This window comes from Podarcis muralis, chromosome 2 (genome assembly GCF_964188315.1).
Source record: "Podarcis muralis chromosome 2, rPodMur119.hap1.1, whole genome shotgun sequence".
NCBI lineage: Eukaryota > Metazoa > Chordata > Lepidosauria > Squamata > Lacertidae > Podarcis > Podarcis muralis.
The window spans coordinates 105,944,101-105,957,284 of record NC_135656.1 but is presented as its reverse complement, the minus strand read 5'-3'; the positions used below and the strand labels follow the sequence as shown (position 1 = coordinate 105,957,284).

General features: G+C 44.5%; 1 protein-coding gene across 1 annotated transcript in view; it reads right to left on the bottom strand.

Annotated features, from left to right (window-relative positions):
• The window catches only part of GABBR1 (gamma-aminobutyric acid type B receptor subunit 1), a 167,482-nt gene that overhangs the window by 87,279 nt on the left and 67,019 nt on the right, over positions 1-13,184 (bottom strand). The window contains 1 exon segment of the mRNA XM_028719950.2: positions 8,431-8,515. Coding sequence (XP_028575783.2) covers positions 8,431-8,515 — 85 coding nt within the window.

Genomic DNA, 13,184 nt, shown 5'->3' with positions numbered 1-13,184 from the left:
TTACTTCCGGGTTTCCCCGCTTGTGCAAGCGCAGGTGGTCAAAATGACGTCACGCGCATGTGCGCAAGCAGCGAAACGCGACCTGCGCATGCGCAGACGCGCTGTCATGTCTTACGTTCTGTTCAGGATGCGAATGGGGCTCCGGAACGGATCCAGTCTGCATCCCGAAGTACCACTGTATGATGGTGATGATGATGATGATGATGCCAGCAGACCTATGCAGCTGTTTTAAATGCCCCTTGAGCAGCGAGCCATTTTCATGATTGCTTTGTATTGCTTTTACATGTTTTTATGCTGTCATAAGCCACCCTGATGTTTTGAGAGAGGACGGTGTACAAACACTTTTGTAAATGAAAATAAATAAATAAAATAAAATAAACATATGTAAGGGTTCTCCCCATCACAGCTGTGTCCGGGACCTTTCACCTTCAAATGTGGGATTTCCCCCCCCTCTCACAATGTCGTACCCACACCCACACACCCACACACCCACACCTGTATATGTAAAAACAAAGGACCTACCCACAGTGGTGCTGACGCAAACCACCACCCCCCACTAACACTATACAACAGAAGGAAAGAAGAACAACACCCTGTGAAAAAGACTCCATCAATTGTAAGTGGAGATGACAAATACTTCCCCCTGTTTATTTGTTCTGTAGCACAAGCAAATCTTAAATAAAAAGCAACACTTGGATGGCGGAAGACATCATGCTCTGGTGTGGACAAAACCCACAACCCCAACAATATTGTTATAGGAGGGACCCCCCCTAAAATCCTAGAAATCAATAAATGCTAGGATTTTGGGTTCTTTGTGATGTGAAGGGAGAATATAAGCTGCAAGGGGATTCCTGGGCTGCCTTACACAAAACAGTCTGGCAGGCTAAGGGAAGAGGAGAGCTGTTAATATTACAATAGAGTGCCAGCCACTCAGTGCAACAACTCAGTGTCCCAGGTGTGACCAGAGGCTGGAGATTTGGAAGGTTGCCAGGGCAACTGCTCTGGGGGAGAGGCTTCTGGGAAGAAGAAAGGGAAGTTCGCTCCTGGCGAGGTGGAAGCAAGGACTGCCTGCAATGCTCTGGGCCATGCTGTACGATCTGGACCCCCTCCAAGCAGACCAAGGGTGTAAATAGGTGAATAAACCCTAGTTCTTAAAGCATGACAGTCTCCGCCGTGTCTTCTATTCTCAAAAGGGACACAGATTTCGGCCTTGAAAGAAAACATTATGAAAATGATATATAGGTGGTACATGACCCCAGTCAAGCTTGCAAAGATATATCATTTGCCAGATAATAAGTGTTGGAAATGTAAAGAAACTGAGGGAACATTCTTTCACCTTTGGTGGACGTGCCCAAGGGTTAAGGCTTCCTGGGAAATGATCTATAATGAATTGAAAAAGGTATTTAAATATACCTTCCCTAAGAAACCAGAGGCCTTCCTTTTGGGGATTGTTGGCCAAATGGTGCTAAAGAAGGATAGAACTTTCTTTATCTATGCAGTAACAGCAGCAAGAATACTTATCGCAAAGCATTGGAAGACACAAGATTTGCCCACTCTGGAAGAATGGCAGATGCAACTGATAGACTACATGGAATTGGCAGAAATGACTGGCAGAATCCGAGACCTGGGAGAAGAGCTGGTGGAAGAGGACTGGAAGAAATTTAAAGACTACTTGCAAAAGCATTGCAAATTGTATGAATGCTAGAATGATGCCGGATATAAAGATAATATGGTATTAGTGACAAAGTTGAAAGGTGTATGTAAAAGTGGTTTACAGAACAAAGGTGAAGTCAGAATAATATTATGTCAAACTTAAACAAAATGAAGAAATGGGGAAAAACTGGAGGCATAAATAGTTGAAATGTATAATATGAAATAAGATTTGAAAGAAGGTGAGGTATTGCTGAATAAGACTCTGTAAAAGGGAACACAGAAAAGGGAGATGCGAGGGAGTCTGGAAAGAGGATTATGAGAATAATATTTAAGAAACTGTTTTTTTTTCTTTTTTATGTCTTTTTATGTCTTTTTATTTTGTTTTTTATGATGGGCTTTTCACTGTGTTTTCCTGTTTTTTGTATGGTGTTTTTTCTTTTTTCTTATTCTGTTTTGTGAAGTCTGTTTTATTGTTTGAAACTTTAATAAATATCTTTAAAAAAACAAAAACAAAAGGGACACAGATTCCATGCGCTCTCGCCACGGCTTGGCAGAAAGAAGGACAGACTCTGGGCATTTGTAACAATATTCTAAGCATTTTAAGTGTTCCTGTTTAATTAAAGTATGGCTTGCCAAGCTGTGATTTCATGCGCCTCAGACATTGGGGGGGGGGGCGCATCCATTGATTACCAGTGCTAAAAATAAACCCCAATCTGATGAATTTTCCCAACTCTGAAATAACAGAGTTTTAAGATATAGAAATTCATATGCAGATACGTGACCAGGACTCGTTCCCCCATCCGAAAAAGCTTAATTTAAGGCTGTGTATACAGCATTCATTTAAAGAATCTGGGGAACTGTAGTTTGTGACAGGAACTTGGAATGGTAGCTCTGGAAAAACTACAGTTTTCGGGATTTCTTGGGGGAAGCTGTGTGCTACAAATGTACTGTGTTTTTCTGTGTATAACATGCCCCCGTGTATAAGACGACCCCTATTTTGGGGGATTCCAAATTGAGGAAATGGGGGGAGATTGCCCAGAGTTGTTAAGCTTTGGTTGAGCTTTTTTTGGAGTGGGGTGCTGACAATCACTCACCCGCCTGACTGCTGCTGCCCATCACACGCATCGATGAAGCCACCAATTGTCTGCCCGCTCGCTGCCAGCCGACAATCGCCCGCCCAATTGCCACAGCAGCCAATACTCAGGATGAAACGGTGAAATCTGCTATGATTAAATGGGCACAAGATGTTGGACATAACATTATGATGGCTGCCTGGGAACAGTTATGGACCACAGGTATGAAGTTTACGGCATGTAATGCCTTAAGAGAGAATATTATGAAAATGATATACAGGTGGTACATGACACCAGTCAAGCTTGCAAAAATCTATCATTTGCCCGATAATAAATGTTGGAAATGTAAAGAAACTGAAGGTACATTCTTTCACCTTTGGTGGACGTGCCCAAGGATTAAGGCTTTCTGGGAGATGATATATAATGAAATGAAAAAGGTATTTAAATATACCTTCCTCAAGAAACCAGAGGCCTTCCTCTTGGGCATAGTCAGCCAATTGGTGCCAAAGAAGGATAGAACTTTCTTTATGTATGCCACAACAGCAGCAAGAATACTTATTGCAAAGTATTGGAAGACACAAGATCTACCCACCCTGGAAGAATGGCAGATGAAGGTGATGGACTATATGGAACTGGCAGAAATGACCGGCAGAATCCGAGACCAGGGAGAAGAGTCGGTGGAAGAAGATTGGAAGAAATTTAAAGACTATCTACAGAAATACTGCAAAATTAATGAATGTTAGAATGATGTTGGATTGAAGTTAAGTGGTTTTTAGCAGTAATGTCATAAAGGAATGTGTAAAAATGGATTGTTAACAAGTGACAATCTAAAGTTATAATATATTAAGATTAAAGATTAGGATAAAAACAAAGAGGGAAAGGATTTGCTGAACCAACTAGTTGAACTAGAATACAAAAAAGGGTGTGAGGAGGTCTGGGGAACAAGCAAATGAAAGATAAGATACGGAAAGATTGAATGGTTTTTAACTGTTTTTACTTTGTATTTTCTCTTTTTCTTTTTTCTTTTTGTAACATTTTGAAAACTTTAATAAATATCTTTTAAAAAAATAAAAAATTGCCACAGCAGCCAATCGCCGGCAGGCCTTGCCACAGCCACCAATCACCCGCCCAAACATTGCTGACAATCTCCAGCTTGCGGCAGCCACCAATCGCCAGTCCTACTTCTGCACTATCTGTGTATAAGACAACCCCCAATTTTTAGCATTTTTTATACTAAAAAAACCTCGTCTTATACACGGAAAAATACAGTATGTGTGCATGCAGCAGTCAGCACCAGCTTGGCTGCAGGAGTTGCTAGAAGGAGGTATATAAGATACCATCCAACCGCCTTTGGGACTCCGCCCCAGATTTGTGTACGGTCTCTACAGTCACAGCAGGCGCTGCAACCTTCCAACAGCTTGACCTCATCCCAAAAAGGGCACTGCTCCATTATCTCCCGAGACAGACGGATGCCAGCAACATGCAGCAGTTACAGCTGGATATATACTGGAATATCTAGGGTGGGGTGGGAAGTAGGGGTCCCACTCTATCTGAATGGGTTTTTCTCCTTCCCCAAACAGTTTAATTTATGTTTACAGTGGTACCTCAGGTTACAAACGCTTCGGGTTACAAACTCCGCTAACCTGGAATCAGTACAGTGGTACCTCGGGTTAAGTACTTAATTCTTTCCGGAGGTCCGTACTTAACCTGAAACTGTTCTTAACCTGAAGCACCACTTTAGCTAATGAGGCCTCCTGCTGCTGCCGCGCCACCAGAGCACAATTTCTGTTCTCATCCTGAAGCAAAGTTCTTAACCTGAAGCACTATTTCTGGGTTAGCGGAGTCTGTAACCTGAAGCGTATGTAACCCGAGGTACCACTGTACCTCAGGTTGAGAACTTTACCTCAGGGTGAGAATGGAAATCGTGTACTGGTGGCATGGCGGCAGCAGGAGACCTCATTAGCGAAAGCGCATCTCAGGTTAAGAACGGTTTTGGGTTAAGAACGGACCTCCGGAACGAATTAAGTTCGTAACCTGAGGTACCACTGTACTTGGTCATGCTTTCAGCTAAACAAGGGAGAGAAAGCAGAGGAACTTGAAAAGATGCCAGAGCAGGTGAAAAACAGATCCCTATCTTTGGCAACCAGCTAAGCCAGGAAGGGGGGAGGGGGGGAATTGGCACATCCTTAAATGTACACACAGCCAGTACTTTCCTGACTAGCTGATGGACGTGCTGTTGGGAGACTTCCTCCCTCATAAAAGAGCCAGTCTGCAGAGCCAACTTCCCAATAAAGAACATTTTAAGCTAATTATTCAGCCACAAAATCCATACTGTTTTACTGTAAGGGCCACACTAGACTTGATGCTAAATGCATCACTAGAATGCACACCATGGTTTTTTTTTAGAAAAACCAATAGCAGAGGGAAAGGTTAAAACACCAGTGTCTACAGGATGAGGTGAAAATCTCTCTCTCTCTCTCTCTCTCTCTCTCTCTCTCTCTCTCTCTCTCTCTCACACACACACACACACACACACACACACACACCTTTAAAAAAATGCCAGCCATAGCATGCTTTCTTATGAAACATTAAACAGCTTTGGGCAAAACTAAACAACTTTTGTGTCCAGATTTTCACTTTTGAAATATGGCAACCCAAAATATTAAATAACTTTTGGCATGTTTGTAACTCCCCTTTTGAGTGTTTTACCCTTAGCTCTGTTTTCTCTGTGGATATAGTTTTCTTGAGGAGAGCAGAACTGCCCCCCCTTGTGTCAGAAACTCCCATGTTTATTACAATTCTACCTTATCCTTCCCTAAAAGTGCTCAGAGTAGTTACCACATTTTACTAGATAAAGGTAAATGACAACTAGACAGTTAAGTCCAGTCAAAGGCAACTATGGGGTTGTGGCGCTCATCTCGCTTTTCAGGCCGAGGGAGCCGGCGTTTGTGCACAGACAGCTTTCCGGATCATGTGGCCAGCATGACTAAACTGCTTCCGGCGCAACAGGACACCGTGACAGAAACCAGAGCGCATGGAAACGCTGTTTACCTTCCCGCTGCAACGGTACCTATTTATCTACCTGCACTGGTGTGCTCTCAAACTGCTAGATTGGCAGTGGTGAAGTTCATGAGAGAGAGAGAGAGAGGATTTGAACCCAGGACTCTCCCTGGTCCTATAACGCACATCCATCGTTCTTCTTGATACCGTCTCAGGAGTGGGTGGCAAGTGGTGTTGCCCTACGTCCTGAATTTCCAGGACATAGTAAACAATGCCTGGACGGAAATCACTTAAATGTCTGTGAAAATCTGGAAGTATGGCAGCCCATGCGGGTAGTGTAGATTTGGGCAAATTCCATTAAAAAGAGCTCAAAAACTTATTTGCGAAATCTCAACAACTTTGGCAAAAAAGGAGAAGCAACCCCTGCCGTAACAGCTGCAATGCTGGATGCATTTGCTTACAGCTCAGTCCTGATAAATATTCTTTTATGCTGGCTAAAAGAATGTTCCGCATCAGGTTTTTACCACAAACAAAGATCCCTCTTTCCATCATAAAAGCATCACATGCTGAAACGAGGAAACAGCACAAAAACACCATCCAAAATATAATCAAGCGACAACCCCAGGCCAAATACGCCACAGCTCATGACAACTAACAGAGGCAACAAGTGGCGAGGGTGGTCCTGTGTCCTACTTTACGGAGGGCAGTCCTCCATTTTACCTCAGGGGACTATCCTCTATTTACCGTAAATAGTTACCGAGCTGTTTCCTGTAGCCTGTTTCTGATTTCAGGTTGTGAAGTGCCCTGAGATCTACGGATAAGGGTATACAAATCAAATAAATAAAAGTAAAATAATAAATAATAGTTTAAGTAACTGTAAAGCGGGGCAAAGGATGACTGTGACAACTACTGGCGTGACCGCCTGAAACCTTCATGAACATTCCAGCTGCTCAGGGAACAAAGCAGTTAGGATGTTCGCAACTCAGGTTCTCTGAGGGAAGGGAGAGTTGTCGCTTTGGCTGGTGTTAAACCACACAGCTTTGGACAGGGGCAGACTAAGGACCAGAAAGAGGTCCCAGAAAGGCAGGGAAACTATGGGGTGGAGGATACAATGGATATACAGAGAGCAGACAATGGATTGAGAGGCAGGAATTTGAGGGAAGGAGGGCCAGTGGGCATACACAACATGGTCAGGCAGTTCTGCGGGTCCAAAACAACAACAAAAACCTATGGTTACGTGAAACATACTCAGTTCATTCTCTAGTCTAGACAGTTCATTCACAAGGTCCATACATGTATAAGTGTCTATTCCACTTGTCTGTTCACAGAGTCCAATAATCCACAAGAAGGGTTGTTACAGTTCCACAGAATCCATTCACAGACACTTATATATGTATGGACCTTCTTCATGAACTGACTAGAGAATGAACTGATCCAATGGGTCTTCTGCTTTTTTTTGTTGTTGAACTTTAGGAGACTTCCGTTGAAATCTACAATTTGATACAATACCTTATTTATTCAAAAGTACAGCCGGTTACATCTTTTGTGTTTATTGAGTTCTGGGGGTCCAGCATCTAAGCTGGGCCCAGCCACCTGCTACTGCCCCAACCATTCAGTTCAAATTTACAGAGGGGCAGCCACAGGCAGGCAGAAACCCACCATTTTGACATTCCCACAGTGCCTCAGAGCAATGCAACTCTGTGGGCATTGTGGGAATGTCAAAATAGCCGGCGCTCACATGAGCCCCTCTCAGAATGTGGTGGTTTGCAACCAGGTGCGGTGGCGGCAGTGATAAGTCTGCCGATTGAGGGTGTACTAGAAGCAAGATGGGGAAGATCCACTTGTCCAGGGAGGTCCTCACACCAGGAGGAGTCCTTGGAGGAAAGGGTTGGTTGTTGGAAGAATGGCAGATGAAGGTGATAGACTATATGGGATTGGCAGAGATGACCGGCAGAATCCGAAACCAGGGAAGAGAAACAGCGGAAGAAGATTGGAAGAAATTTAAGGAATATTTAAAGAAATATTGTAAAATTAATGAATGTTAGAAAGACGTTGGGTTAGAAAATATGTGGTTAGCAGCGGTAATGGATAAGTAAAAAAGAAAAGAAAGGTCAAAAATTAAGTGAACAACAAGGGAAGGATTTGCTGAATATTTAATTAGAAATTGGAATACAGAAAGGGGAGGTACGAGGAAGTCGAGGAAGTAACTTACAAGAAAATAAGGGGTGAAATTAAATTTGTTTTTTATTCTTTTGTTTGTTTGTTTTATTGTATTGTTCTGTTTTGTTGTTATAAAAAACTTTTGAAACTTCAATAAAAAATTTATGGGGGGGGAAAAAGGAAAGGGTTGGTTGAAAACAAAGAAGGCTTGAGAAAAAGGTCAAAGAGAAGAGGGATCTGAGGTAAGTTCAGCACACACACTTGGGCCTCGCCGCTCGATATCCTTCGGCTGCAGGCTTCTCGGCAATATTTTAACTGCTGAATAAATAATAAGAAACGCTAACAATGTCAAAGACACAGGAACACAACGAGAAACGGTTGTTTGAGCAGACGTTTAATGTGTGATGCAAACTGGGAGAAGTGTCTGGAAAGAAGCAGCCTTCAGCTGTTCATTCATATGCACCCCACAGGGAATTCAGCCAGCCAGAATTGCAGCTCCTTGAGCAGATGTGGGGAAGCCGGGAATGGGAACAGAGGTTCTTACCTTCGGAAGTATTCAGGTGAAGCGCCCCGTCGCCAGGTAGCGGTGTCGTCAGCGCCAGCAAGCTCAGCACCAGGAGAAGCGGCATCTGAGGACAGGAAGAGAGGAATGTGACCTTAGGAACGGTACACATTTGCATATATTGACCAATTTTGCATGGCTTTATTCTCTGTCCGGTCACCAAAGAAGACCCACACGTCATACAGTCGTACCTTGGTTGTCAAACGCCTTGGCACTCAGACATTTTGGCTCCCGAACGCCACAAACCCGGAAGTGAGTGTTCCAGTTTGCGAATGTTTTTTGGAAGCTGAATGTCTGGTGCTGCTTACGCGGTTTCTGGTTGAACGCAGGAAAATCCTGCAGCCAATCGGAAGCCGTGCCTTGGTTTTCGAACTGTTCCGGGAATCGAATGGACTCCCGGAATGGATTAAGTTCGACAACCAAGGTACCACTGTATATATATATTTCCTGTACTGCTCCAGTGCTGGACATGTGGCCACTCAGAGCAGGTATGCTGGGCTGGGTGCTTCTAGGTGCAATCCTGCCTCACACATTCACTAAATGTGGAAGGGCATTCCTTGGAACATCCATTTGAAGTCAGAACATTCATCCATCTAGCTGGTGTTGTCAGCTCTCCCCAGAAACAGCTTTTTACAGGGATGTTTCCCAGCACGGGGACCATGTTGACCGATGGCAGTGGGGACTGAGAATGGGGACATAACACAGATGTGCTCATCTATTTCCACAACCTTAAGGGGCAAGGCCATAGCTCAGCGGTAGAGCAACTGCTCTGCAGGCAGAAGGTTGCCGGTTCAATTCCTGGTAGGGCTGAGACAGACCCCTGTCTGAAACCCTGGACAATATTGAGCCCAGATGGGCCAAAGATCTGGTTCAGTATATCGCAGCTTTCTATCCTATGCTCCTGTGCTCTAAGTGCAAATTCTCTGGAGGCCAAAGTGCTGCGTCCGATACCAAATTCTGCGTTTGTACAGTGAGATTGTAGCATAACAAAATACAAGCGACCCTGTTTGTAATCTCAGCAATATCCCACTTTTTCCAAGTTGCCATCTTCCTGAAAGCTCTGACTTTCTGGTAGCTGAACGCATGGCTTCACAGCCTACTCCGTGCATATGATGTGTTTTCCTAACAAGAAACAGTAAGAAGGTAACCCTTTTCTTTTAATTTAAACTTTAAATACTATTTTCCATTTCCTTTCATTTTAATTTCACAACATCTTGATTCCATAGCGCACAACAAGAGGAGAGATCTGATTAAATCCATCGATTTAACTCCCCTCCCCTTCTGCTCATATCATGATTTAATTTTGCCTTAAGGACACTGTCTTGTGCTTTATTTATCTATTCCTTAATAACTAGGGTTTGTTAAAAAAATAAATAAATAAAATAACCACTATCTGGCACACACAATCCCAACAGCTGTTATCATAAAAGAGGCCAGTTCTTTCCCTGTAAGAACATAAGCACCATCTTAAGTGCATATTAATAAATCCAAGAATCTTTTCAATTTTCATTATTTATTTCCCAGCAGCGCTTCTTTGTTAGTCGACCATCTACATTATAAATGAAACAAATCTCCTTTGTGCGTGCTTCTGTACTTACAGCCCCTTGAAATTGTTCTTCCCACTTGCGATATTGCAATATGTATGGGGTACTGTACCATCTGGACAACATTGTGAAGTGGTCTACCCCACCCCCTTTTATCCATATTCAGCGAAAAGCAGTGCCCAATTCCTCAAAAATATTACCACACATGCATAGGTAGTTTTCCAGATATGGCTGGTTTGCCAGCTACAGCTTGCTTTTGAACAGAGATGACTTGGCCGCTGTACTCCATGCTCTGGTAACTTCCAGACTGGGTTATTGCAATGCGCTCTACGTGGGGCTGCCCTTGAAGATGGCTCAGAAACTCCAATCGGCCCCAAATACAGCAGCTAGCTTCCTGGCTGGGGTTCCATTTAGATTCCATATTACCCCATTTTTAAAACAGCTGCCCTGGTTGCAGGGGCACCAATTTTCAGTGAGGCGGCCTGCCCCCCTCAATATTCCACAGCATGCAGTAAGCCCTGGCAGGATTTCCTGCAGCTACATTGGGCCCCTCTGGGCCTGTCTGTGGCTGCGGCAGGCCTTGTGGAGCCTGTTGACATTTCCATTCACCTTAAGGAACAGACATGGGATTGTTACGTGTCACATGTCTGTTTACATTCCAGCACAGTATGCTGGGAACTTCCGTTGTATGTATAGCTTTTGCTTTTAGCTGTTCTCTCATCTTTCTTTGTCCTGATTTATGATTAATAAATCTGTAGTTGTAGTATGCTTCCACAAGCCTCACACCTATTCTGTGTGCGCGGTTCTATCTGCCCGGGTCGCTGACTTATGTTGGAGCAGAGGTGATGGTCTTCGCAGCGGGACGGATGGAAGGGAACGGCCTCCTCCCGCCACATGACATCACATGCTCATGCCAGCCCCCCCAAAAAAAGTTGGGTGGAAACCAGTGCATGTGACTGGTTGCCAGTTCATCTCTGGGCCCACTTCAAGATGCTCGTATTGACGTTTAAAGCCCTAAACAACTCAGTCCGGGAATACCTGAAAAAGCACCTCCTTCCCCACAGACCTCCTTGGGTACTAAAATGAGCAGAGGGAGCCCTCTCGGTTGCTTCGCCACCCTCAGAGGCACAGGCGACCCAGGAGAGGGCATTCTCTGTGGCAGCAACTGAGTTGTGGAACTCTTTCCCCACATTTTGCCTCCATTAAACCGTTCCTGGGCAAACACTGAAGAAAAACCTGTTTACCCTTGGCATTTGACGCCAGAGAGATTCCTTTTGAAGGCCCACCTTATTTCTGTGTTTTCAACATTGTGTTTTTATTGTTGTGACCCATCCTGGAATTAAAGATTAAGGAATTGGGCAGGTGATTAATGATGATGATGATGATAAATTGGGTGATGCAAGTAGAAAGCCTCCCCCACCCCACCCCACCCCACGGCGGGTCTCCAATTCCTGTCAGTTTTCTCCTCCAACTGCCTTCCCCCAGCCCTGCAACCCACACGAACCTAGAGGGTTGTCTGACTCTCAGAAGCAGCTTTGGGTAGCTGGAGGGTGGGAGGGGCTGGAATGGGAAGGAAAAGGAATTCTACTCCCATATCTATGGAGTCTGCACAGTATCCACCACCTTTCGCTACATGTTGGTGTGCTTGTCCAAATCTGCATTCATACACGTAGGAAAACTGAATTAAAGTGGAAAGGGAGGCGGACTAAAAAACATAATCTTCAAACAAAGGAGTGCTTACTGCCAAGGCAGGGGAAGCTGTGGCCCTCCAGATGTTGGCGGACTACAACTCCCATCATTCTTGACCACTGACCATGCAGTCTGGGGCTGGTGGGAGCTGGTAGTTCAACAGCATTTAGAGGGGCACAGGTTCTGTAGAATCATATTATGGTAGAGTTGGAAGTAACCCTTGCGGGTCATGTAGTACAACTGCCTGCAATGCAGGAATCTCAAATTCTTGCACCACTCATTTCCCCTCTTGATTTTGTTGTATGCGAATGCCCTCTTATCCTCGAACAAGTCTTCATCGTACCTTTAGATCACAAGAGGACAGGGGCAGAATTCTGGCAGAAAAGCAGTGAGGAGGGTGCTTAGCCCTTTTTCCACAGGTGCTTTTCAATTAATTAATTAATTAATTAATTAATTAATTAATTATAATAATAATAATAAATTTTTATTTATATCCCGCCCTCCCCAGCCGATGCCGGGCTCAAAGCGGCTAGCAACAATAAAAGTAACACAGTTTACATAAAGTCACAATCAGTTAATTGAAATGCATTCTAAAATCAATTCATTTTACACTTCAACACGCATGTCCTCCACACACACACCCCCTGCCACCACACTTGGCTTTCCAGATCTCCACACCCATGTTCTTCTGCAAAACGGTTACTTTGTCATCTCTTTGCGTAGATGGTTCTGTAATAAGGTGACCAGCTGGCCACTTATGTGCTGCTGCCAAGGGAAAAAGAAAAAAGAAATGCGTGGCTAAAAACGAGAATGCAGATTTGCCTGAAATTTGCATTTGTAGGTGCAAAGCTAAATAGGACTGCTACCATTTAAGCTGGAAGGTAACACATCTGCCACAATAGTGGGGGAAGACGGCGAGCAGGTGGCCTGTGTGCCTGGTCTGCCCGCTGCCTGGGCTCTCACTGTTGATGGGCAACCTCAGGACCCCTCCTGCTCTCCCTTCTTCAGATTACAGTGGTACCTCGGGTTACAGACGCTTCAGGTTACAGACTCCACTAACCCAGAAATATTACCTCGGGTTAAGAACTTTGCTTCAGGATGAGAACAGAAATCGTGCTCCGGCGGCAGCAGGAGGCCCCGTTAGCTAAAGTGGAATTTCAGGTTAAGAATAGTTTCAGGTTAAGAGCAGAGCTCCGGAACGAATTAAGTTCTTAACCCGAGGTAAAGGTAAAGGGACCCCTGACCATTAGGTCCAGTCGTGGCCGACTCTGGGGTTGCAGCACTCATCTCGCTTTATTGGCCGAGGGAGCCGGCGTACAGCTTCCGGGTCATGTGGCCAGTATGACTAAGCTGCTGATGGTGAACCAGAGCAGCGCACGGAAACGCCATTTACCTTCCCGCCGGAGCGGTAGCTATTTATCTACTTGCACTTTGACGTGCTTTCGAACTGCTAGGTTGGCAGGAGCAGGGACCAAGCAACGGGAGCTCACCCTGTCATGGGGA